General features: G+C 39.0%; 3 protein-coding genes across 4 annotated transcripts; 2 read left to right on the top strand and 1 right to left on the bottom strand.

Moving 5' to 3' along the window:
• LOC109710405 (exportin-2) lies at positions 470-6963 on the top strand. Its single transcript, XM_020232945.1, is given in 3 exon segments — positions 470-876; positions 879-3641; positions 6260-6963. Coding segments are annotated over 2 exon segments (2922 nt in total). The 5' UTR covers positions 470-716; the 3' UTR covers position 3641; positions 6260-6963.
• On the bottom strand, positions 7257-8315 carry LOC109710283 (protein ELC-like). The gene has a single exon (XM_020232791.1). The coding sequence runs from the start codon at positions 8313-8315 to the stop codon at positions 7329-7331; it is 987 nt and encodes a 328-aa protein (XP_020088380.1). The 3' UTR covers positions 7257-7328.
• Positions 12241-27197, top strand: LOC109710014. 2 transcript variants are annotated; one of them, XR_002216265.1, is made up of 14 exons: positions 12241-12598; positions 13682-14022; positions 14146-14518; positions 14953-15057; positions 16412-16610; positions 17154-18883; positions 19373-19585; positions 19863-22121; positions 22328-22437; positions 23356-23755; positions 24265-24582; positions 24663-24920; positions 25627-26752; positions 26880-27197. XR_002216265.1 is itself a non-coding variant. In XM_020232427.1 (13 exons), the coding sequence occupies exons 1-13, from the start codon at positions 12290-12292 to the stop codon at positions 26626-26628; spliced, it is 7617 nt and encodes a 2538-aa protein (XP_020088016.1). In that variant the 5' UTR covers positions 12241-12289; the 3' UTR covers positions 26629-27197. The 2 variants fall into 2 exon arrangements, 1 of the variants encoding a protein (XP_020088016.1); XM_020232427.1 differs by having other exon boundaries at positions 25627-27197.

Genomic DNA, 27227 nt, shown 5'->3' with positions numbered 1-27227 from the left:
TTTAAAGATTTTCAAGATTATTTTGTTTGACTTTCTATCTTATTAGAATAAATGTATTATTTGTACGCGATGCATTGACATATTTGAGTTTCACAAATCTATATATTGAATGTTCATTCACCTCATTTGTCTAGTCCAACTGTTTAATTTTTAAAAAAATTATACTTTAATAATGATTCAGATTAATATATATTCAGTATACGATATACAAAAACATCATTGGAAAGCAATAATATTTTTTCTAAACAAAACAAAGACTAAAACACAAAGCTTTTAAAAGCAAAACTATTGAATATCTAAAATCTAAAAGTTTAATAATCAAACCGAAACTTTTTGATTAAAAATGTGCCTCTAAAATTTGAAAAGCATCAATATGCAAAACCCCCCTTCTTTGTTCCTTAATTTTTTTAAAAAAATTATTTTTAAATGATACTCCAGTACCGTGCCCGAGATGAGCTTTCACAACTTTTTCATTTTTCTATTTACCGTTCGAAGCTGTGGGAAAAAACCCTTTCACTCCCCCCTCCTCCTCTCTCTCCCTTCTCTCTCTCTCTCGTTTGAAGGAAAGGAAACCCTACCCGGTAGGGAAAACTCGCGTTCTCTAAGTCGGAGAGTTCCTCTTCTCTCTCCCGTCCACTTTCACTGCCATTTCCCCGATTGTGGTGTAGTGTAGTGTAGTTCCGACAGAGAAAAAAAACCCTAGCGGGAGGGAAATAATGGACGTGCCGGCGGAAACCCTAGACGCGCTGTCGGGGTGGTTCCTGCAGTCCCTGTCCCCGGACGCGTCGGTGCGGCGGGCGGCGGAGTCGTCGCTGGCGGCGGCGGCGTCGGCCCCGGGGTTCCCGCTGGCGCTGCTGCGGCTGGCGTCCCTCCCGTCCGCGACCGCAGGTGCCCGCTGGCGGCCGCGCGTCACTTCAAGAACCTCCTCCGGTCCCGCTGGTCCCCGGACGCCGACAACCCGCTCCCCGGCCCCGACCGGGAGCTGATCAAGTCCCTCCTCCTCCCCCTCCTCCTCGACTCCCCCGACCGCCTCCGCCCCCTCCTCTCCGACTCCCTCGCCCTCGCCTCCGCCGCCGACTTCCCCGCCCGCTGGCCCTCCCTCCTCCCCAACCTTGTCTCCGCCCTCTCCGCCGCCTCCGCCGACGCCGACTTCCCCCGCGCCAACGCCGTCCTCTCCGCCGCCCACTCCCTCTTCCTCAAGTTCCGCCACTCCTTCGACACCCCCGCCCTCCGCCTCGACCTCAAGTACTGCCTCGACCTCTTCGCCGCCCCCCTCCTCGACGCCTTCCTCCGCACCTCCCGCCTCATCTCCTCCTCCCTCCCCTCCTCCCCCGCCGCCCTCCGCCCGCTCTTCGAGTCCCAGCGCCTCTGCTGCGAGATCTTCCACTCCCTCAACGCCATCGAGCTCCCCGAGTTCTTCGAGGACCACATGCGCGAGTGGATGACCGAGTTCCGCGCCTACCTCACCGCCGCCTACCCCCCCGCCGTCGAGGCCGACGGCACCGTCGACGCCCTCCGCGCCGCCATCTGCGAGAACCTCCAGCTCTACATGGAGAAGAACGAGGAGGAGTTCAAGGACTACCTCAAGGACTTCGCCTCCGCCGTCTGGGGACTGCTGATGACGTCGTCCGCCTCCCCCTCCCGCGACCACCTCACCGTCACCGCCATCAAGTTCCTGACCACCGTCAGCACCAGCGTCCACCACTCGCTGTTCGGGAGCCCCGACGTGCTGCAGCAGATCTGCACCAGCATCGTCTTCCCGAACATCCGGCTCCGCGATGAGGACGAGGAGCTCTTCGAGATGAACTACGTCGAGTACATCCGGCGTGATATCGAGGGCAGCGATGTCGACACCTTGCGGCGGATTGCTTGCGAGCTTTTGAAAGGGATTGCGTCGAACTACAGGGAGCAGGTGACTGCGCTCGTCTCCGCACAGATTCAGGCAATGCTGGCCTCGTTTGCGGCCAACCCTACCGAGAACTGGAAGGAGAAGGACGCAGCTATTTACCTAGCGGTCACGCTCACCCCCAAGCAGACCGGGTCGGGCGGCGCTCCGGCCTACCTCGTCGATGTGGAGAGCTTCTTCACATCTGTGATCGTGCCCGAGCTGCAGGGGCCGGACCCAAATGCAACTCCCATGCTGAAGGCCGGGGCGCTCAAATTCTTTACCGTGTTCCGGGACAAGATCCCGAAGAGCGCAGCACTGGCCTTGCTGCCGAGTGTTATAAGGTTCCTCGCCTCGGAATCCAATGTGGTCCACTCCTATGCTGCGAATTGCATCGAAAAGCTGCTTCTGGTGAAGGACAGAGCACCCGCTGTTGTGCCCGGATCGAATGCCGTCCCCACCGCCCCACGGTACACCGCCTCAGATATTAACCCTGTTGTCCCTCAGGTAATTACTGGCCTATTTAATGCTCTGCAGTTCCCAGAATCTCAGGAAAACCCGTATATTATGAAGTGCATGATGAGGGTCCTTGGGGTAGCTAATCTTGGCGGCGAGGTTGCCGCGAGCTGTGTTTCAAGCCTAGCATCGGTCCTGGTTGAAGTATGCAAGAACCCGAAGAATCCCACCTTTAACCACTACTTGTTCGAGGCGATCGCTGCCGTCGTTGGACGGTCTGGCGAGCAGGACCCATCGTTGCTCCCGATGTTTGAGATGAGCCTTTTCCCAGTTCTTCAAAAGATTTTAGTTGAGGACATTGCGGAGTTCTGGCCATATGCCTTTCAGATATTCGCTCAGCTTATCGAATTGAGCAAGCCACCTATCTCGGGTAACTACATGCAGCTTTTCCAAGTGCTTCTTTCACCAGATTCGTGGAAGAGGTCGGCAAGTGCTCCTGCATTAGTTCGCTTGCTGCAGGCCTACCTGCAAAAGGTCCCCAATGAGCTGAACAACGAGGGGCGGCTGCTTCAAGTCCTTGATATATTCAGCCGGCTGGTCTCTGTCCCGAGTACAGAAGAATTGGGTTTCTTTGTGCTTAACACGGTGGTTGAGAATCTTAACTATGATATGATCACACCTCACATTAAAAACATTTGGGCTGCGCTCTTCACTCGTCTGCAGAATCGGCGAACTGTGAAGTTTGTGAATTCGTTGGTGATTTTCATGTCGCTGGTTTTGGTCAAGCACAGGCCAGACGTTCTTGTGGACTCTGTTAATGCGGTTCAACCTAATATATTTCCTGTGATCCTTCTACAATTCTGGATTCCTAATCTGAAGCTGATTTCTGGTTCAGTTGAAGTGAAGCTGACGGCTGTTGCTTCGACAAGATTGATTTGTGAGTCTCCGAGCCTGTTAGAGGCTTCAGCAGCTGAGCTTTGGGGTAAAATGCTAGATGGTATTATTACTCTGCTGACCAAATCGGACAAGTTTGGAGCAGAAGTAGAAGATGATGTGCTAGATATTCATGAAACTGTAGGCTATTCTGTCTCTTTTGCCCGCCTACACTATGCTGGGAAGAGGGAGGATGATCCTCTCAAGGAAATTAGGGATCCGAAGCATTTTTTGGTTACATCTTTGGCCAGGCTTTCTGCACAGTCTCCAGGGAGATTTCCGGCTGTCATTGAGAAGTATGTTGACCCGGCTAATCAGAACACACTTCTTCAGCTTTGTGCCACTTATAATAGTACAATTGTCTAGGGTAAGCAGCTATATCTGAATGCTTGTGGTCTTCCCTGTTTTGAGGGTAATCCATGCTTGTTTCATTGCTTATTTTAGGAATTTATTATTTTGTTGGCTATTCAATCTTTCACTATTATCTGAATGCGTTAATTAACTTAATTTATCTTGCTTAATGTCCTACGGAGATATAATAGAATTGCAGGCAAAGTATTGTTCTCGCAATTTACGTGTTCCTATCATATCTAAGTTTAAATGAATTTGTATATCTGAAATGGCAAATACTATGAGAGTATGTTGAAATATTGTGACTCTGGATTTCTCATTGTCCATGCTAGAGGAATTCATTCATTGAGGAAATTAATAGAATTTTATCACCTATTGGTACTTTATGCTCTTACTTTAGCCAACATTTGTTTTAGAAACTACATCTTTCCCCAGGGCTTGTAATTCACAAAATCTTGGCATATGCTATATTTTGTTATTTTTTCCTTTTTTTTGTTGTAGTGGACCGCTAGGCCTTGTAACATTTGCTTTTTATTGGATTTTTTCTTGAAAAAAAGTATATGCGAACAATATTGCTTACATGGTGCTTTTTTTTCAGACAGTGGATTACAAAAGGACTTAATTGTTGTGCATAACACACAGCTAAATTGTTACACTATGAGGACAATTGAAATCAAGGCCAACCTTTAGGGACTACATTTTAGTTAGCCTTATCTCTTTAGATATTACTTCACATAGCTTTTGGTGAAACATTCAAGTTTAAAATTTATAGCTATAGTTATCTCCCTTGAAGGATTTGACAATGCTTGGAGTTGTAACATCTTCTTCCTGTTAACTTTAACAACATTCAATTTCCATGTAGTTTATATTATCACTTTTTTTTATAAAAGTATATATTATCATTTGATGTTGCTAAATTGCTTATGAACATTTATCATAGTGTGGTTGTAAATTATGGTGTGTATGATAAAACAACGGAAACAACCTGGTCATAGTAATTAGTTTGGATTGACTTCACTTGATCACAACATTTAGCTTTTCTGGTAATTTTCCTTAGACTTTAAGATGAATTTTCTACATGTTACTGTTGGAGCGAACATCTCTTCTACATTTGCATCCATAAGAGATCTGCTGTGCATCTTTAAATATCAGTCAGTTGCCTGGGAGTCATATCTCTTTTTTCGCCCCCCTGAACCAGTTGCAATTTGAACCTAGATAATGTGGGGTTGCTGGTAATATAGGAACTGAGTATTGTTTTGATTCTATTTGTACAAGATTGTTAATTAAATTGAAGGCAAAAACCACTAACATATCGAAATGTGATATGTGCACCAGAATACTCCCATACAGTACTGTAACGTCTCCAAATTGGCCTGATGTACAAACTTTGCAGTGAGGTCATATAGGAATTAGGAATTTACTGATTTTCCTATTGGTACCACTGTATAGGTAGATATAAACAAGTTAGGCATTATATGTAGATGATTTGCTTCCTAAACACATAGAAAAACAGAAATATATTTTGTTTGTTGTTCTTTGATGTATCATAGTTGTTATATTTGTTTGTTGAATTAGCACATCCGACACTGCAACATGATCCTTCTTCTGTCATGTTAGTATCCTCTTTAGTAATGTTAATGCGTATTGGGTACCTGATTATGTGTTGCATGTGCACATGCACCTGCAGTGTATCTTAATTCCCGCATACTGTGGTTGTCTTTCTCAGAAATTTTGGGCTTCGGCTATTAATCTGCTCCATTGGAAGAAGAAGAAGAAGAAGAAGAAGAAGAGGGGGGGGGGGTGAGGTTGAGTTTTGTAGTTTTATGTCAGTCTGTTGCTTCAGTGCAGAAGGATAGACAAGAACAGTAATATTTTTTGTCTTGAAAGTGATAACATGCATTACTTGATAACAGTGGACATTCACTTAATTTTCACTTCTATGTAGATGATTTGATTCATCTTGAAAATTTACATGGTTTGAGATCTAAAATCAAGTAAATGAAAAGATGATTTTACTTATAAGGTCATGGGTACATTGTAGGCTTGCAAAAGATGAGATACCCCTCAACTTGCACAGATTCTCTGTCCTGGTCAAATGAGAGGATGCAAAAGAAGCACTGCAATTTGTTTAGAACATGGCATGCTTAAAAGTTGATTTGTTGTAAAAGTTTATTTCTAGTGGGTTTCTGGAAGATTGCACTTGCATGCTTATCAAGGATCTATAAACTTCTTCTGTTACAATTCTTTCTATATGTATATGTTTGAAAATGAATGAAGAAGAAAGATACAATCTTGTTGTTCCTCACATTGTTTCATTCGTAACGGATGCTCGAAATATGTAGTTAGATGGTTATTTTATAGACAAATATCTTATGTTTATGAGCTCTTTTTGGTTTACTTACTGCATGTGACACTGCACCGCACGTCAAAACATTGAAAACTTGCATTAATGTTCTTGTTATATAACTAGATAGAACCTATGGCAAGTTTTCTTTCTTTTTCTTTTTTCAACTTACCATGTACATCATGCCGTCCCTTTGAAGAATGAATAGGTGTATTTCTTTCAAGTTTCATCTTCCTACCACTGCATATCAATATTAACTAGTGACTAACTGTATTGTTTTCTTTTTCTAGTTAGCAGTGGAGTTGGAGGCTGTTCTCATACACTTTTGTTTGTTGGTCCTTCCGAGGCTGTTCTCATACACTTTTGTTTGTTGTTCCTTCCCACCCTCAACGGATAGGTGTAAAAACGAGGATCCATGATACAGTGAGGGGTATGGGATTTTCCCGGAAGATTTACTGCATTATTCGCATGATACTGTTGCATTTTTGTTTTTCTTTGGCGAGGTTTTACTTAGAAGATTGAGTCGTAAAGCAAAAGCGTTGTCTTCGAGGCTTGAAAGGGAGATTGTGTGGTTGTGGAGTAACTTTTCGGCATTATTTTTCGCCAACGGTTCATCCATTCCAGTGGGTTCGTTCTTGTTTTTGTTAAGTTAAGAATGGTTGTTAAGCCCTTAGTCACGGCACTTTTGATATATATTTTTTTTCTTTTGCTTTTCTTTGCCATTTTGGAACTGGAGATCAAGAGTTTATGATTGAAATGAATCTCTTGAGGGAAAAAGATAGTGCTGATGTCTTGTTGGATCTTGGTATCTTGGCTCGGTTTACATCTCGCAGTTTTTTTTTTCTTTCCTGCGTTTCTGTTGTTTATCTATAATGGACTTGTGAGAGCATGGGTTTACAATCCTCTGAGAAGCATCACACCCGGGATATTGATGTTTGTAAAACAAACAATTTTTATTATTGCTGGAGCAAATTAGCCTAAATTGTTGTTTTGACGTTATCGGAATTTTGTTTGACGATGTTTATTTCCCAGCAGAAGGCTTAAACGTTTGTCTAATTAGACAAGTTTTGTGCAGTGATACAGCTTGTATAATTGTGTTAGAGAGTAATACTTGAGGGTTCTCACATTGTTGTTATTAAATGTTGTTAATGTGGTAGCACTTCGCATTGGTCTCTTTTTAGCTCATCCATCCACTGCTCAGAGAGTCATCTGAGACTTCAAAAATAAAAATAAAAACTAACCGGCAGGATATAAATTTAAAATTGAAATATTTATTGGTCTGAAATATTTAACTGTTGATTCTGTTACCACTTGCAAAACAGCTGATTGCCCTCTCCACGCAACCATCCCATAAATTTACTATTTCGCCACTACGGCCGGCCGAGCGCTTCCAACACCCGGCCTCTCCACCTCTCTCGCCTCGCAAACCCTCCGCGACGCGAACCGGAAGAAGAACTGCTCCCTCGCCAGCTCCCTGACGCTCCTCAGGTACCCGTCCACCGGCACGCGCCGCTCCCTCAGCGCGCAGTCCAGCGCGTACATCGCGTCCTCCGCCGCCATGTCGGCCGCCGTGCTCTCCATGAGCCGCTGCGACGGCTCATCGCACGCCCCAAACACGTCATCCGCATCGACCTCTCCGTTTAACACGTCGTTCTTCCTCCTGCTCTCCCTCACCCAGCTCTCCATCACGTCGACGTTCGTCGCCGCCGTCTGCAGCTGCTCCTCCGCCTCCTCAACCTCACCTATCATCTGTTTTATCAAACATTCTAACACTTCGTGCCGTCGCCTCATCTCGGTCTGCGTCGTTAAAAGCCGCTCGGTGTCGGCTTTCCCCGCATCGAGGTCGCGGAGGATCTTTGCTACGACGTCGTCCTTCAGGTCGTAGGACGCGACCAACGGAGGGTGCACCGCGAAGAGAACGGAGAGGTCTCGGACCAAGTCGACGAGGTTGGAGCTCGGGAACGTCCATGAGAGATTGTAGTGGCTGAACACGGTGCCGGAGGGGTCGACGAAAGGATGTTTATCAGCGACGGCGGTCCCGGAGGGCGGGGAGAGGTAAACTAAGGGGGGGACGTAAGGATAAGCCTCGACAAGCCACACGGAGATCGGGATATACGTGGGGATGGGGCCGTGGACGTGGAGGAGGACAGCGGAGCGGCCGTCGTTGTGGACGAAGGGGGAGAGGGCGGCGCGGAAGGCGGGGAAGATGTCGGAGAGGGAGAGGAGGTGGTGGCGGATCATCCAGCGGGCGGCATCGGCGTACGGCAGCGGAGACGGCCCGAACTGCATCCTCGCGGCGTCCACCAGCTGGTCGGCGACCGCCGCCATCTCCGGCGACGGAGCCATTGGTGGGAAGGAGAAATACTCCGTTGCACCACCGGGTGGACTGAGTTATTATTAGCTTTTGGCTTAGGAATAAGTACTACTGTTAATTGAATTGGCTTTTATTTTTCATTCATTGTGTGTGCTTAATTAATAAGTGTTTTAAGTTGCTTTCTCTGACTTTGGATTATGTATGTTTTTTGTTGCTTGGTTGGATTAATATGCTGAGGTAAGTAGGATTTTGGATTATTAATGAGGACACTTCCATTAATATATATATGTTAACTAAAATGTATAGAGAAGCTCGCCCATCCCAAAATGGTCCCCTCAATTTGTAACCGATTTATATTTTAGAAACTAAACAAAACAGTTAACATACTACATTTCAATCAATTTTACAAGTAGCTAATAGAGTCATCAAATTTATGGAAATTCGCAACCTAACTAATTAGGAAAACTTAATACTGAAAAATAAAAGTTCAAGAGTGTCAGAAACAAACTCAAGTTAAAGGGGCTATTTGAAAATTAGATTTTATTTATTGTGAGGCTCATTGTGTGAGTTTATGACTGGCTTCGGCCTGCTATTTGGGTTCAAGAAGTCATCTCCATGTTTTTTGGACAAAAATTCGGCGGGCATCATCCCCAAACTATCTAGTTTGGAGACGATGCGGATGGGCACCACGTGTCCAATCCGACAGGCGCCCATGGAAAGGAAAAAAGAGAAATGGTGCCCCATGTTTTTAGAGAAAGAGAGAGAGAGAGAGAACAGCAGAAGCAGTAGAGAAAGAGAGAAGGGTGACCGTCAGATGGGCCAGGCAGCGCCCATCCACATCATTTCCAAACTAATAGTTTGGGGACACAAGTCCTAGACATTTTTGTCTCCATGTTTCAGGTAAGAGCTTTTTATTTTAAACTACCATTCACACACAAAGAGTTATCAATTAATAAATTAATAGAAAAAAAACCTCAAATGCTATTTCTGTAATTTTATGTTTTCTCATTTCGGTGCCCTGTGATTTAAGATGTATCGGTTTTATTTTATTTTTTTATTATTCCGTCCGTTAATTTTTTTCGTTACATTAGTGGGAAAGTTAAAACTATAGAATGTTAAAGTGAAAATTCGATAAACCACAAGGTACTATAGTGAATATTTCATAAACCATAGGTGGGGTATTTGAAATTTTTTCTATATGATTTAACGAAAAGTTTACGAAAATGCTGACGAAAAGAGAAAAATAAAATCACAGAATATTAAAGTGATACACTTTAAACTATAAGGTATTAAAATGAGAAAGCACGAAACTACAAGAATAGTATTTGAAGTTTTATCTTAATAAATTAATTAAACTCTTTTATGTTATCTATACTAATACATCAACATTGCATAAAAATTGATAGTACTTGTTTCTCTTGGTTTCATGCCGCGGTTCTCAGAAGAGCGAATTCTCTGCCGTTCCAACTGCAGCAATTACAAACCTCTAGTGCTGAAAATTTCATGTATTTTATTCATCTGATAATGCGCATCTGAAAGGTGAGATTGATTAGTTTCTATTACCTAAGCAATATTACAATAGCATAGGTCAGGAGGTTATGTCATTTTCATTTTTAATAAAAATCATGATTAGTTCATAAACAATAATATGCAAGTTCCTAAAAAACTCCCAATTCAAATGATATGGTTAGTTCTCAATAAATTTGTCATTTCAAATGTGAAATATACGAAGATTTTTGAAATATTATTGTAAACTGGTGAAACATACAATCCGTGGAACTTTGGTTGAGTGCAATAAGTCTATCCTAATATGAAACCGAAGTGGTTTCAAGGTCTTATAAGGAAAGGAATGATCACGGACATATCGTTCAAAAACATTCGATTTTATATTTAACTTTAAAAATTTAAAATAATAAAATCTATTTTTCTTATTGGCTGAATTTGCATTAACTATAGGTTACAAAAACAAAATTGAGATTTCAGAAGAGTAAACTTTATCATTTTTGAGAAGCCAACTTTGAAAAGCCGAACAAATATTTTTGAAGAGTTAAAATGTATTTCTTTGCGTTTTAAAGTTTTATAAAATTATATACAATACAAGCAATTAGGACAATACAATCGTGCATACAAACTACTTGATAAAGTTTTAAAAATTAGTAAATTAAAAGTTACAAGTGAATTACAAAAAGTACCAACTCAGGATAATCTTCGTACAATTGCGTGTAATGAAAAGTATTAACAGACACCGATCGTTCCTAGAGCAAATGACAAAAAATTTGGTGGTTGGTATCCGAGATCCAAATTCGAATTCTAATTAATTTATATTTTCAGTTAAATTTATTTATAAATAAAATAAATAAAGCGAAAAAAAAAAAAAAAAACAAACATCCATTGACCTTGGTCAATGGAGGCGACTTTTAAAATCAAAAGGAGCTAAACGGATTCGAGTACGAGCCAATGCGAGAAGGTTGCTTGAGGGGCATTCTGGGAAAGTGAATGGGGAGAAGTGGTTAGAAGCAGACATAAACAAACAAAGGAAATGGGCCCATGGCTATTCTAGTCTTCAGCATCCATCCTTCTTTTTCTGCCTCTCACGGTCTCACCTGCTTTCTGGCTAGGAATGTGAATGGATACGGATATTTAAAAATTTTATTCGAATTTGAATTCAAATAAAATAAATTTGTTTGATACTAAATGAATATAATTTTAGATATGAATAGTAATATATTTTGAAATATTGAAAAGAGAAATAATTATTTTGGGTTCGGGTTCGGGTTCGAATTTTTGGTCGGATTCGGATTTGGATATGAATTTTTAAAATCGCCGGATTCAGATTTGTATTCAGATTTCGGGTTCGGGTTCGGATTTTTAAAAATCCGCCCCGAATCTGACCCGTTGGCGTCCCTACTTCTTCCTACCCAAGAATCAAAACCAAAGGAGAACCTATAAAAAAAAAAAAGCAGCTTCTCATTCAATTTTATTAGATTTTTTTTTTTCTAAAATTATCGCTCAATTAGGTACTAAATTCTGCCGACTGCTGTAAAATAGAGGCATGTCTTTAAAATTTAGATGCGGGATAAATTATATAATTTATCAAATTATCTTAATAAAAACTCATTGCGTAGCTTCTCAATAGAATTACACTTATTAGAGAAAATAATAATTTTCATTAGATTATTCTTACTTTAAAATTTATTACATTTTTATACTGAGTACTATACAAATCCTTCGCAATTTTATTTTATATATTATTAATATTTAAAATAAGATCAATATTTATAAAGCTGATGTAGCACTCTTTCTATAAAAGAAAATTAATATTACCCAAGTTATTTAAATATTGTCGGAACATATTTGTTATAACTAATCATAGTTTAAATATAATCAATTAATAATTAAAAGAAAGTGTAATACCATAGAAGGCGTACATAAAGTATTTTTTTAATAAAAATTGTTTTTTTTAATAAAAATTGTTAAGTAAAGCTACTATATTTTTGAAAATATAAAAGGATTGTTTTTTTTTAATTCTTTGGCAGTTGGATCAATTTTCTTGATGTTTCTGATCTTTGAATCGATAATATTATTTCGAAAAAAACTACTCAATCTAAAAAAGAATCACTACCATTTCGATATTAGGACTGAAAAATTGAAGACAGCCAACTCTTTTCTCGTGCTTTTTTTTTTTTTGAGAAATAAGTAGCACGCTATCTGTTTTATTTATTTTATTTAAAAATAAACTTAGCTAAAAATATGAATCAACAAGAATTCAAACTTAAAATCTGAAATACCAATCATCAAATTTTTTGCCCAATTGCTCTAAGGACAGTTGGTCTCGTGCTAGCACAGTAATTCTATGCAAAGTCCGTACGGGCGCGCGATTCCACACTGACTTTCCGCCTTCCTTCCTTTCCTTTCCCTTCCCTCCCCTCCTCTTTATAAAAAGTATGAAGAAGACCGCTCCCGAGTCCAGCCAGCTACTACTTTTTTTTTTTTTCCCAGTCCTGCAATGCGGGGCAATTCGAGCGGATTCCGACCCAACCACGGGAGCTCGCCGGCGCGCGGGCGCGGCCCGCAGCTGAGCGGCGCGGCGCAAATCCAAATCCCCCAGCGAGGGCGGACGGCGATCGGCGTCGACCGCGCGGAGGCCGCCGCCGCGAGGGCCTACGCGGAGCTCGTTGCCGCGGGCGAGGGCGTGTCGGCGTGGCGGGTGTCGCATGCGGCGGCGCTGTCCCTCCAGCTCCACTCCTGGGGAGCTCTCGGCTACGGCTACCACGACGTCCCTACCTTGCGCCACATCCAATTCGTCGAAGGGAAGGTTCGCTCCCTCTCTCTCTCTCTCTCTCTCTCTCTCTCTCTCTCTCTTTAGTGTTGTTGTTAATTTGATTACTGCTGCTGTTGTAATTAAGGTGGAGTGTTGGTTAAGTAATGCCCTTACAAAAAGTTTGAGGAGCTGTTTTAGTACTACATATTTCGCTTTTTAGCTAAGAGTCTTCATTCGTTCAATGTAAAATTGTGAAAAATAGTTTTCGGTGAAAAAAAATTTACGCACTTTAGTGTTTGGTTCGTTGGAAAAAAAAAATTGTTTTGCAGCTAAAGTTGTTTGGTTAATTTGTCGGAAAAAAAACGTAAATGAAACACTGTTATATATATATATATATTATTTTATGTATTATATATTATTTATATATAATAATTACCTGTCTATGTATACTATTATTATAATTTATATTTGTAAATTAAATGTATTCAAAATTATATTATGTAATAAGTATGTAATATAATATCTGCTGGTTTATATTTAATGCTATATAATAAATAGATAAATAAATAAATAAATTTTTATAAATACAAATTTACATAATAATATCTATATAAAAATAAAATATTATATATATAATTATAAAACATAAATTTATAAATAAATGATATTTTATATATATATATATATATATATATAGGCTGGGGCTANTACTATACTCATATGAGTATAGAGCCCTTTGTACTCATAAATTTTTGACTGTTCAGATGAAAAAATGTGCCGTTAGGATGAAAGTGGTTACGGTTAGATTGATAGTGGGCCCCCTAGGGTTGAGTGGGTGGTTCGTTGAATAGTATAATCCAACGGGTGAAAATAATTAAAGGGTAGATCTAATGGCCAAAAACTTATGAGTACAATAGGCTCTATACTTATAAAAGTATAGTAGCCGGACTCATATATATATATATATATATATATATATATATATATCATTTTATTTATATAAATTTATTAATTTATAAACATAATAATATTATGTTTGTAATTTTTGCTCAGAAGTGAAACGTAACGCAGTTTCAAAAATTTTCCAATCACAGAGCACATGGTTGCTGTTTACTTACTTTCTCTCTTTTGAGTCAGGTGAATGCATTTATACATTGCTTTGTCAGCGTGCGGAGAATGACATCGGTGCATGATTTGAATGTTGAAATATGCAAGAGTGAGGGAGTTGAGAAATTCGAAGATCTTGGACTTGGAAGTCTCCTTCGTCATCCGCTTGTTCAGAGTTACTTTTCGATCTCTCGCGATGCAACTGAAATATGCCAGATAACTACGGAAAATTTGGTTTCTCACCTCTCCACATTCATTTATAGATACAGATACAATGAGACTGTTCCTGTGGAGGAATTTCTAGATTCTCTAGTCAAGAGGTATGCAGTTGCTGGGAGAGAACATCTAGGCGTGCGAGTTCAGAGCTTCGGGTACATTATTCAAGTTTTTCCTGTACTAAATGTATATTTAGATAATTTTGCCTGCACTATTGGCCTAAATATTTGCGATAGCCAAGTGTGTTAAATCACATTTATATTTTCTGTCAACTGCAGGTTGTATATCAAGTTTATAAAGGGAGCAAGAAGAGCGGAGAGTGCTGCTCTTAAATCTCTCAGGGAAAGTGGATTATGGAAAGAACAGATGGAAAGTTCATCGGATGCCCCTCTGGTTCACGTGGACTCTTTCTCAGCACCATCTGATGATTTCAGTGACTCATTACAGGGACTCTTTTCTTTGGATAACATCATGGACATTCGTAGTTCTAAAACTCGAAATGTAGTAGTCGATCAGAAAAAGAAAAAGAAACTTGAAAAACAAGGTCATGTAGATCCGCAAAAGGTACAGAAACTTGCATTGACAAATGAAGAACTTATGAGGTTTGTTGCAAGCTGGAAGGAGGTATGCCAGAAACACTCTCCAGCCGAGGTACATTCGTCTCCAAAGCCTGATGCCATGGTTCATATGCTTTTCATCTGGTTTCATCCAAGATAGAATCAGTCTGAAACTCTCCTTCGGTGGAAAAAAAGAAAAAATGAAACCAAATCCTTCTCAATTAGAATGGCAAAAATGCGCCAATTTTGATTAGACTGATGGATAGGATTTTTTTTTTTTTTTGGCAATAAAGAAATGATTTAGGATGCAAAGGTCCTAAAAGCTCTTAATTATGTCCAATAGAACTCAAGAAGGAACTTAAAAAAAAAAGAGGATTAATACCATTCATTATCCCCTTAACGTGGAAAACCCAACTCAAGCTCCTACATGAGACAATCTACCTCATTAAACACAGAGGGATTATAATTAGTTTGATTGCCTTTCATTTGTAGACATTTTGTGCCTATTCAAATATCAATTGAGTGCAGGTTGCTGGATTGATGTTCCATGTTTATGGGGTATCTGAAAAACGGAAGAGGAAGATGCAAAGATTGTTTCTATCTTATCCTGGCGTTGGTTTGCTGAATGTTGCTGTGAGTTACTAGCTCCCGTTAACTTAGAAATGATCTTTCCATTTAAGTTTTCTGTTTTTTGATAATATTTACACATATTTTTCCAAATTTTTCAGCCATTTTTGGAGGTAATAATCCTCATTTTGCTAAGATAAATCATCCCTTCTCTTCTCGTTCTACATTTTAGTTGGTGTTTGTGCTGCTGTTGTCTTGTACGTAAAAAGTTCACAATATAGAAGAGTGCTTTTGGATTTTTTTTTCATGTATTTTTCTTCTGTATGCTGCCAATTTGCCGCTTTGCTAGTTTTCTTGCTTCTTGCTTGTTTGTATGCATGCTATATTCTCTTTCTATGTATTCTTTGGTGTAAGCATCCTTGCTCTTGATATTCTCTGTTGAGAATCTGTGCAACTCATCAACTACAAACTAATGTTTTAAAAATCGGGTCGAACAGCAACTGAAAATGTTACCGGGTCAGCATGACATCATAAATATTTAATTATTATTTTAAATTTTATTATATAGAAAAAATGCATATCTTTTTTTTCTAGTATCATACTTAATTATAAAATAAAATACTGATTTTAGACTAAATTATGTAGACATAAGTTTTCAAGTTTTACTTTTTATAAAATTAATCTGTGCTAATAGAAAATAAAATCAACTAAGTTGATTTTTAGCCATTAGATTTTAATATAAATTGAACAAAAAGACCTGGCCAGTTTGATTAAAATGGGACCAGTTTACCAGTTTGATGGTTGAACCACTGGTTCGGATGGTTCAAAATGATTTTTTGACTTTTCCAGTCCAAGGGGTTGAATTGAACTGTTTTATAGATTGGATCACGGTCGGACCGGTCGAACCGGCCAGTTTGACCGGGTTTTAAATCATTGCTACAAACACACAATGTTTCAGCTTCAGTAAAAGGATTTTTGTCATGTCCAATTTCATTTTGGCTGTTTTGTTGTGTAATGTAGTGGGACAAATTAAATATGGATGACTGCTTTTGGGACCATGTGTGAACAAAAAATTCTTTTGCTGTTGTAGAAAATTATGTCTATTGGGTTCCTTATGCTAATGCCATCTGACTAAGCTGATGGACTTCTCCATTTTCTGCTTGAACTCTCTCAATTGCAACTGATGCGAGGTGTTTCTGTGGCTTTTGTTTTCTGTGTGACGCCAATTTTACGATTCAATTAATAGGTAGAACTATTACAAATTCAGAAATACCTTCTGCACAGTCATAATCAATTCAATAATTTGAAGCTCGTTAATAATCAGGGATATTCAGATAATTAATACTTGTTTAATTTTGCTTGCTTTCTGGACAAAACTGAACAGCCCACTCCTATATTTGTTACACATGTTATTGTGCAGATTCAATGTATAAAAGATGGACTACTGGATAGCCTTGTGGAAGGCACTTCAGTTCGCGAGTCCATTAGCAACACCGTTGCAGAAGATGCTTGTGTTCATGGCACAACCAGCACTTCTATCAATATGGTTGATAATCAGCCTGCATCAGGACAAAACACATCATCAAATGAATGCGAAGGCGCAGATAAATTTGGGAGAAGTGAGTAATTTCTTCTAAGCACTAATCTGTTGGAGAGTAATAAGACATCTTTTATGGCAAATTTGATTCTGGATTTTGCTCTTCTTTATGTTAATTTTGAAAAGGAAGATTAGTCTATATAATAAATTAATATGTGAATGTGCAGTTTATGTGTGTGTCAAATAATTTAATCAGAGTTTATGTTACTTACAATAATTTCAATATGAGACGTCAAATTGACTGGAAGTAAGATTTTGCTTCATGCTTCAGCATGGTCAAGCTCTCCATCTGGGTTCCGTGGATTAAGAATGGTTGTGAAAATTTTATAACTCATGGTGAGATTAATGTTTGTTAAAATATGATTCAACTGACTTCGTAACAAGAATAAATGGATCTTAAGTTCCACTAAGACAACCGAGAATTGCTTCACATGGCATAACTATTTCCTAAACTTCATTCATTAGTAAAATGTATTATATGACTAATGTACTTGGAAGCTAAAGGCTGTTGATCTATATATGATGTTGTGATTGTACTCACTTTTGTGGTAAATTCGATTTGCAGGTGCTGACGTTGATGATGTTCTAAGACAGATTGCCACCTACTTTGGATTAAATTACTGTGTCTCTGACCAGAAGGAAGTTCCACTTGAAAAGAAATTTGTATTTCATGATTGCGAGAGATGGTTAATTCAAAAATTTTCTGTCAAGGAATTTAAAGATCTTGGTTTTGGGAACTTCTCCGAGTTTTTAGAAAAACATATCTCTATGCTCTCTAAAGGATTACACGCGCTCTTAACTAATGGCACCTGTAGAAATCCTCTGGAAGTTTCAATGCTTGAGCAACAGCTCCTTGTTATGCTAGATCAAGCTGCAAGGAACATGAGAGATAAATGTGTTCTTAATAAGCAGTGTCTTGCCATGCTTTTAAAAAACCAATTTCCCACTATAAGTTTTCAGATAATGGCGGATGAATCTGAAGAGGCTTTCTGTGATGCTACTAAAAGCCACCGCAACTGTGGCACTCTGAGTTCGCTTCTTTTTTCTGGTACATTATCAGGGAGGTGCTACAGTGCAAACTTATTATCAAACATTGAGAGAGTTTCAGAAAGCTCAGCTAAATCTTCTGATGTCACTCTTAACCCATGTCACTGTATTGGTTCTCTGGGGCCTGTTTCTACTAAAGATGCAAAGGAAATTTTACTGAAAGCGCCATTGCTCTCAGATCTACAATCTTGGTCGCATTGGGATCACTTATTTGCTCCTTCACTTGGTCCTCTTGTAGAGTGGTTGATAAATGAAGGTTATATTGATGGATTATTGTGCATTCTGACACGAGACGGTCGACTCATTAGGATCAATAATTCAGCTTCTTTCGATGAACTTCTTGAAGCTTTTATACAAGGTTCAGCAGCCAAAGTGGTGCTACAGTTGTTATCATTGTTTGGATCGTATGGGGGCTTGCATCAGGTTCCTCAGTCCCTTCTCAAATGTTATGTTGAGCGTGCAATTACCATAAAACTAAAGAATTTTTCATACCCTTCGGAAGCAAAACTTACCAAAGAGATCGAGGGAAATAGAAAAGTAGGTGAACTATTTGAGGACTTCAGTATGGAAAGCAATTCGTATTCTCTTGTGTCAAGGTGTATTATTGACTGCCTTTGGCTTCTCCCTTCAGAGTTTCGCAGTTTTATGGCAGAGATAATGGTTTCGATCTTTCGTGCTTTCGCCAAAGATGCTGCTTCAATTGTCTTAAATGAATGTAAGCAGATTGATGAACGTATTATGCTTCATGACATTGGTCTGACCCTTCACATAGATGAATGGATAAATGATTACAGAGATTTTAATTTAGGAGCTGCTGCTGACTTGTTCACATCATCCAGAACTACAGATGGAGTATCCGACCTTAAAAAAGAGTTACATGATACATCCAATGTATCTGGGAATTTATCTCATACTGGCAGCAAAATGCTACTTAACTATGAAAATAATTTGAAAAGTTTAGATCAGCATGAGAAAACACTTAAACAGGATACCAAAATGATAGTTTGTACAGAAAAACTTGGTGGGGAAATTGTTGACGATCTCCATTCCAACATATCAGATGATAAAAGAATCAAGGATGCAAGGATTCTTATTGAAACAATAAGGCGTGAGGAATTTGGCATAGACCCGGATGCCCCAATTGCTGCAAGTAGTTTTCTGAAGAAGCAACATGCTCGCCTTGGGAGAGCGATTCATTGTCTTTCACGTGAGCTGTATTCGCATGACTCTCATTTCTTACTTGAGCTGGTAAATCATCAAACAAATATGATAGTTATTGTTGTTGGATTGCTCTGTGGGTACTATGCTTTGAGTCCTAATTGTTTTAGCAGTAGCTATGTGTTGTTATATGTTGATTCTTTCTCTATATCTTATGTATGAAATTGTCTAAGCCTCATGGAAATAATCAAGAGGACTAAATTTGCCACCTTTTGCTGCAAAATTAAAGTGCATAATCTTATGAGAATAATCTTACGAGAGTTGTATAGAGGCCCCCTAGACCTGTAGATCACTTTAAGAATATATATTTTTGGATTTACAGTCTCTTAACTTTCTATTGTCTATTTATTTCCATGCCTTACATTCAAATATAGACATATGCAAATCTAAGCATATATTTTATGTTTTGCCTCTTGAACTTCATGAGACACTTTAGAAAAGAATAAGATTCATATTTCGTTTCATATTTTTCTGCCTGCGAAATTTTTTGAAGTTTAAACATTACTTGAAATGCTACAGGTGCAGAATGCTGATGATAATGCTTATCCAGATAATGTGGTACCGACACTAATTTTCATTCTTCAACCCACTGGAATCATTGTTCTGAACAATGAAACAGGATTTTCGGGTCATAATATTAGAGCGCTTTGTGATGTTGGATCTTCAACCAAGAAGGGATCTAGTGCTGGGTATATAGGTCAGAAAGGCATCGGCTTTAAATCTGTGTTTCGTGTAAGTTTAATAAGATCAGTAGGTGTTCTTATTTATAAAGTATAAGAGGATTTACATCTTCCATATAACTGAAATTAGGATGTTATAGTTCTTCATGATGCTGCTGTGATTAATATTTTATCATAGCGAGAATTAGTTTTGTATTGATGTACTTTTCCATGTCTTGAAAATTCCTCCATCAGCTATGACAGAAATTGTTCATTCATGATTATTGTCCTCTGTTTGCCAAATAATCGCTAATATTTTCATCTAAAGACATTGTTTTGCTTGTATTCAGGTCACAGATGCTCCGGAAATACATTCAAACGGTTTTCATGTAAAGTTTGATGTCAGCGATGGTGAGATTGGTTTTGTTTTGCCAACAAATATTCTTCCATGCGATATCCAGTACATAAATAGTAAATTGTTATGTGATCCTGATCAACCTGGCATCAGCTCCTCGGGAACTTGTATTGTGCTTCCATTCAAGTCAAAGCTTAAACAAGGAATGGGCATGACATCCATCATTTCCATGTTTTCTGAGTTACATCCTTCATTGTTACTCTTTCTTCATCGGCTTCAATGCATAAAGTTCAAGAACATGCTTGATGATAAACTTGTCGTCATGAAAAAAGAGACAAGCAGTGATGGCATTGTTGCGATTTCCCATGGTAAAGAGAAGATGAGCTGGTTGGTTGTCAGCAAAGATTTGCAAGCTTCCATCATTCGTCCTGAAATAAAAATCACCAAGGTTGCCATCGCTTTCACGCTTCAGACGTCTAGCGATGGAAATTATGAACCACATCTGGATCAACAACCTGCCTTTGCATTTCTCCCGCTGAGAAAATATGGTCTCAAATTTATCGTTCAAGGTGATTTTTCTTTGCCTTCATCAAGAGAAGAAATTGATCAAGATAGTGCTTGGAACCAGTGGTTGCTATCGGAACTTCCTGATTTGTTCATTAGTGCTCTGAAATCATTCTGCGAGCTTTCTTGCTTTAAAGAGAATCCAGGAAAAGCTATCTCTTCTTTCATGAGTTTTGTTCCTCCTTTAGGGGAAGTTCATGGCTTTTTTTCTCATCTCCCACATATGATACTGACTAAGCTGCGCATGGCGGATTGTGTGCTCCTCGAAGGCGCCAATTCACAGTGGGTCCCGCCATGCAAGGTGCTTAGAGGTTGGGATGAGCAGGTCCGTACTCTTATACCTGAGACTTTGCTTCAAAAATATGTCGGCCTTGGTTATTTGCATAAAGATATAATCTTATCAGATTCATTAGCTAAGGCATTAGCTGTTCAAGACAACGGCCCAAAACTTCTAATTCATGTTTTGTCATCTATATGTGAGGAAAAAGATGGTATCGAAACACTGGGTCTTGACTGGCTATCTTCTTGGCTAAATGCTTTCAACAAGGCCTTGTGTATCAACTCATCTACACCTGTGTTCTATGGAAGTACGGAGACAGAGTTAGATCTTTTGAACGATCTAAGAAAGGTCCCATTTATTCCACTTTCGGATGGTTCATATGTCTCTGTGTCTGACGGGCCGATCTGGTTGCCTTGTGATGATATTACTTTGAGGTCTGGAGATCAAAATTTGCTTGGGCATTTCCCTAATTTGTATGTCAATCTTAGGACTGTGACTCCGTCTATCTTCTCTACTTTACCAAATGGTTGCGATGAAGAAGAAGCAAGAATACATAACATCGTAAGCGCACTACGTAAAATTGGTGTTCATCAGCTGTCTGCACATGATATTATTAGAACGCATATCCTCCCACTTACGCCTTGCGAAACAAACACAGAGACCAGTAAGAGGTTACTGATTGAATACATATCCTTTGTATTTAATCACTTTCAATCAGCTTGCGGGGATTGCATTATGGAGAAGGCGGGCATAATCTCTAGCTTACGGCGGAAACGAATTATACTTACTAATCATGGATTTAAATGCCCCTCTGAGGAGCCAGTCCACTTTAGCAAAGAGTTTGGTAACCCCATTTCTGTACAAAAGTTAATTGGTGATTCAACCATTGTGTGGAATGAAATAGATGTTGTCTATTTAAAGCACACAAATACCAAGTTGTTATCTAATGGACTTGCCAAGTGGAGGGAATTCTTTAAAGATATTGGTGTTACTGACTTTGTTCAAGTAGTGGAGGTCCAGAAGAATTCTGCAGATGTTTTTCCTACTGAATTTGGGAGTACGATGTCACATTTTAGTGAACTGTTTGTGAAGGATTGGGTTTCGCCAGAATTGGACAGTTTGGTATCAGAACTTTCATCAAATAGACAACTGGGTAGGTGTAAATATCTCCTTAAAGTCTTAGATGATATGTGGGACGATTATTTCAGTTCAAAAGCAAACGGGCACACTCTTTATCAACATCAAGATGGGCCAAAAACATTTACATCTACATTCATGAAAAGCATCTGCAATGTCAGATGGGTAGCCTCAAGCATGGACAACGAACTTCACTATCCTGGAAATCTTTTCTATGATTGCGAGCCTGTGAGCTCTATTCTGGGACCAGTTGCCCCATATGCTGTTCCAAGGGTAAGTCAATTCCATCGCTTTCTTTTTTCAAGCTTTATTATGTTCTCAGACCGAAGTTTAAATTTATCCTCCAGTCAGCATTGAGACGAAGCATATAAAGATTTATCTGTAACTCCCTCTGTTTACTTGAGTAGCTGCTCACAAGTAAATATTTGAGTTTCTATCATAGAATTTACCCTGATTCGCCATTATTATTGTCGAAGCAGATAAATAACAAAAAACTTTTGGAGCAAATTGGTTTTAAGGTCCAAGTTACATTCGGCGATGTCATGAAAGTACTTCAGCACTGGAAAGAATCTACATCTTTTAAAGCCAGGTAATATACCTATAATGCTACTTAAAAAAGGTTCATACTTGTTTCTAAGTTTTCTCTTTTCCATATTATCTCGAATAGCACTGTAATTGTAACTACATGAGATTTCTAATTCTTTTGTACAAATGCTTATTCTATCGTCTATAGCTTTTATTCTTATATTTTCATATGACACGGGCAATATGTACGTGTGTTGACATATATTGGTGCAGTACAGTTTTGCACAAAGGGACAAATATTATTATTATTATTATTATTATTTTTTTTTTGCTGTTTGAGGTGGGCGGGTTTGATTTTTTTTCTGTAAAAATCAACTATCGTCTCCATATTGAAGACAAGCCTAATTGATTATTAACTACAACACCGCTTATTCTTGAGGATAAGTATACAGCACATGTAGTACCTCTAAACAAGGGTAATAGTCGAAGGCTACATTTCCTTCAATTAGTTGCCTTCCTTGGCCCATAGGTTGAGGTACTTATAACCATCGTGTTCATTTCCAAGTTGAAATGACTTTCATGTTTGTCTCAAATTGGGTGGGGTACTACTAAAAGTCATCTTACAATCCCAATTTATGATGCGTATTTATAGGTCCAAATCTTGGTTGATTCTGTTTATAGAATTATTACAATTTAATAATTTATGAAATGTCTTGTCTTTTCTCTTATAGCAAATTAGTTGATGGCAGTTTTTCTATTGGTTTAGACATTCTGTATTTGGGGCAGTATTTATCAATGTGAGGTTGGGATTCTTTTTCACTTGTACATTTATTTACTATTGTAAGGTGTTTCTAAATAATTTTAATGCGTGAAATGAATTAGCAAGTGGATTAGCAAGTGGTAAGAAATCCAAATGAAAATTTCTCTTATATTTATTTCATTAAGTGCACCTTTACTAAAAAGCTTTGGTACTTCATTCCAGTATTTCTCAAATGTCCAAGTTATATGCTTTTGTTCGGGATGAACTATCTTCATCAAGGGAAAAAACAGCGGAGCTCAGATCAGGTCTCTACGTATTTATGCCATCTGCGTACACCTCTAATTACGCGGACATCGTGCCTGGTAACTTTACGTCTCCCAGTGAAGTTTTCTGGCATGACCCCACTGGTTGTCTTGATCTGATAAGAGAGATAAATCTTGAGTGTGGCACAGATTATGAAAGTAAAAGTTCCAAACACTTGACAGTTTCTAGTCTTTATCCAGACCTGCGTGATTTTTTTGTAAATGATTGTGGTGTGCCAGAGGCTCCTTCTACTGATATATATTTTCTGGTGTTAGTTCAGTTGTCACAAATTACATCACCTTCAAGGGCTGCTCATAAAGTAAGCACTCTTTTACTCTGGAAACTTATGGATGTGCTAATCACGGTGGTTTAAACCTTTTGCCCTCAGGGAATCTGTGAAAAATCCACTCTTTCTATTTTTGCTACTTTAGTACACTGTTCAACCTTTTGGCCGAACTAACGGCCGCAACGGTACATGAACATGATGTACATTGAATGGTTGATGCACAATTATAACCACGTCTGCACACTTCTAGTATTGTCTATGGGTTTTTTTATAAAATTACGGGATTGTCCATTGGTTATTTAAAATTGTTTTTGGAATTGTCAATGGATCACCAACAATTGTGCTGATCACTCGGAGCTAAAGTTGTGAAAACACTAAAAAGTGGAGGATCAGTTTGGTCCTAAAAAGTGGAAACCGTACTAAAGTTGCAAAACATAAAAATTCCCCCCGTTTTCGGATAGTTAAGTTGGCTATTTCCATTAGTATTTTCTATTGATTGTCTGGACCGTAAAAAGTTTTCCCGTCCACTACCCTTTTTCCAGGTATTTCGGATTCTCTCAAAATGGGCTGATGATTTCTACTCTGGACCAACGAAGCTTGAAAAATTACCGCACTTGAAAGAAAGTCTTCTTAAACAGGAAAACACTGTGCTTCCCACCATGCAGGACAAATGGGTATCTCTCCATCCCCACTTCGGCCCCGTCTGTTGGACTGACAGTAAAGAACTAATGGAACAGTTCAAAGATGTCCCTGATGTTTATCTTCTACAATTCGGTGAGCTTAGTGATGCTGAAAAGGCAACACTTTCTGGAGTAGTTGCTGCTTTGCTGCGAGATATTGGTGTTCCTAACCTATCAGAGGTATGTTATTGTGTATCTATGAAATGCGGTCCTTGCATCCAAAATAGTTGGTGATTTTGTTTTTTTATGGTTTCCCTTAGGTGGTCTCTCGTGAAGCCATATTCTATGGTCTGATGGATAACTCTGAGCAAGTAGATATGGTCGATTGGGCTCTTCCTTATGCACAGCGCTATATATACAAGAAGCATCCAGAGATATACCTTGACTTGAAAAGGTTTGAAAATGAAAAGATTGGCCAGCTACAAGTTATAGTGGTTGAGAAACTCTTCTATAAGCATACTCTAAAGGGTAATAACAGTAGCAGCAATAAACGATCAGAGTGCAGTTGTCTTTTGCAGGTTGGTTTACTTTCACCCTCCCCTGGATTACTGGATTATACAGGTTTATTTAAAATATACTGAGTTTCTTAAACATGCTTCTGTGGGAGTGTTACAAATAATTCTTTCTAATAGAGGATACTCGAAAGGACACTCACAAATTTCAGAATCATTTCTTAACCTTAAGAAAAACACGAGTACTGTTACTTGTTTGAGTGAAAGTAGGTATGGAAGAGAACTATTAGAGTAATGGAATTTAACTTTCAAAAAAAGAAAAAGGCACTGGAATTTAAATCATTTTTAGAGTAAATCACTTATTTCGAAGAATTAAGTAGGCGATATGCTGATCCAGTATGTGGAAGAGTGTAGACAAGAATGTTTAGCATGGTGGACTTAAAGAGTGATGTTCATACTGTCATTTTGCTTTGATATCTTTTATTTAGCGTTGCTCAAAAGCCCACATACTAAGAAAACGAAAGGAACGTTAATATCGAGAATCTGAGTAGTGTGATTTTCTTTTTTAAACTGCTTAGACCAGATTTTGAACAAACTGCATCTAGCAAAACAAAGTGCGCCTGAGGTCATGCGGAACTTAAAAACCGTCATTGTTTTTTTTTTTTGGGGCCTGAAAGGAACTGCTTATTCAAGATTCTTTAAGTATAATATTTTTCTTTGTAACGCTTCTCTCCACATGTTTATTCTCGTTCCACTATCGGTTATCTTGTAGGGAAATACCTTGTATGCTACAGATGGAGTGGATACACATTCGCTATTTTTGGAGCTTTCTCGCCTTTTCTTTCATGGGATTCCTGAATTACATATCACGAATTTCCTTCACACAATTGCATATATGGTCAAGTTGGGCTCCACGAAAGAGCAGTTAGAAGAGTACGTCATGACAAACCAACATCTTCCTGAACTTCCTGCTGGGGAAACTGTCTGGTCGCTTTCCCGCGGTTCTGCACTTGATGAGAATGAAGTTTGTGCTCCAGCTTTTAATTTACCCAAAACTTTCCTACAAAAAAGTTTGAATATAACCAAGAACCAAGCAAGGGCATCCAACTGGCCTCCAACATCTTGGGGCCCCACAAATTCTGCGCCAGAACATTATGCAACAGTTGCCGATCTTGTAAAAGAACAAACTGGATCTGCAGCTGTTACTTGCTCGCATGATCTTCCTGAAAGTACAGATGACGGTCAAGAATCAAACGCAAGTTGTTTAGTCGAGAAGGGGATAGTTTCAATTCCCAAGTCTGTACTTGAGCAATCAGCTTCAGATCTCGAAGCTGATCTTGAGCAGGATAGGTTATGCATGGGACCTCAAGATCTGCACCAATCTTACAGCACAGGTCGGGCAGGAGAGATTACAGCCTACAAGTATTTCACGAAGAAACTTGGTTCTGAAGCTGTAAAATGGGTAAATGAAGAGTCAGAAACGGGTTTGCCATACGACCTTATCGTTGAGAAAGAGAACAAGAAGGAATATGTCGAGGTAAAAGCTACGACATCCTCAAGCAAAGATTGGTTTTCTATCTCGACGATGGAGTGGAATTTTGCGATTGAGAAAGGCGATTTATACAGCATTGCTTGGGTCTTCTTGTCTGAGGCGACGAATTCAAATATATTAATCTTGAAGAATCCAGTGAAGCTCTGTCAGCAACGTGTCTTGCAGCTTGCACTACTTATGCCGCAAGGCTCGGAGAAGTCCGTTAATTCACCTGCTCAGTAATTTCTGGCTTCCCCGGTAATTCCAATACTGCGACAATCTCTTTTCTTTATTTTTCAAAGAAACAGGAGTCTGCTGAATGGACAAATAACAGAAATGAGAAATCAAATTTCAAAAAATAGAAAAGGTAAGATTCCATCCCTAGAATGCCCAATGTGTCGATAATGTTTATTTTTCAATTCACTACAGAACTTGGATATTTTATATTTATATGTATAGATTGAAGTTTGTTTAACTTATTCTGTTGGGGGCAGAGCAAATGTATCTTTGGGGGCCTCCGATCACAAGGTGAAGATGCTTTTGGGAAAAGCACTGAAGAACTGGCACTTAAGGATTACAGTTTATTGTAGTATAGTTGTTAATGTGAATTATATCGTTGGTTGCTTTATCTTTCCCTGTAGATAAATGTTTTTAAGTGTGTTTGAGAAAAGAACTTGGTTGTCAGAAGAATGTAAATCAAGACTATAGTGTTGTTGTAGATATTTGGTTTATGCTATTTAAATTTCGCAAAATTAACGTGTCTCGTACATTTGTTGGCAAATAAATATGACTTGTCCACAGGTTCTAACTTTCGTGAGATTTGCATGCAAATATGTTTTTTC

The sequence above is a fragment of the Ananas comosus genome, linkage group 5 (genome assembly GCF_001540865.1).
Source record: "Ananas comosus cultivar F153 linkage group 5, ASM154086v1, whole genome shotgun sequence".
Taxonomy (NCBI): Eukaryota; Viridiplantae; Streptophyta; class Magnoliopsida; order Poales; family Bromeliaceae; genus Ananas; species Ananas comosus.
This window is presented reverse-complemented; position numbering and strand designations above follow the sequence as displayed.

Bases quoted from the DNA above. Each gene is read 5' to 3' on its own strand.
- LOC109710283 (XM_020232791.1), bottom strand. From the start codon at position 8,315: ATGGCTCCGTCGCCGGAGATGGCGGCGGTCGCCGACCAGCTGGTGGAC.
- LOC109710014 (XM_020232427.1), top strand. From the start codon at position 12,290: ATGCGGGGCAATTCGAGCGGATTCCGACCCAACCACGGGAGCTCGCCG. The intron at 15,058-16,411 runs GTGAGTTACTAG...GTTATTGTGCAG, and splicing joins TTGGTTTGCTGAATGTTGCT to ATTCAATGTATAAAAGATGG. The intron at 19,586-19,862 runs GTAAGTTTAATA...GCTTGTATTCAG, and splicing joins GCTTTAAATCTGTGTTTCGT to GTCACAGATGCTCCGGAAAT.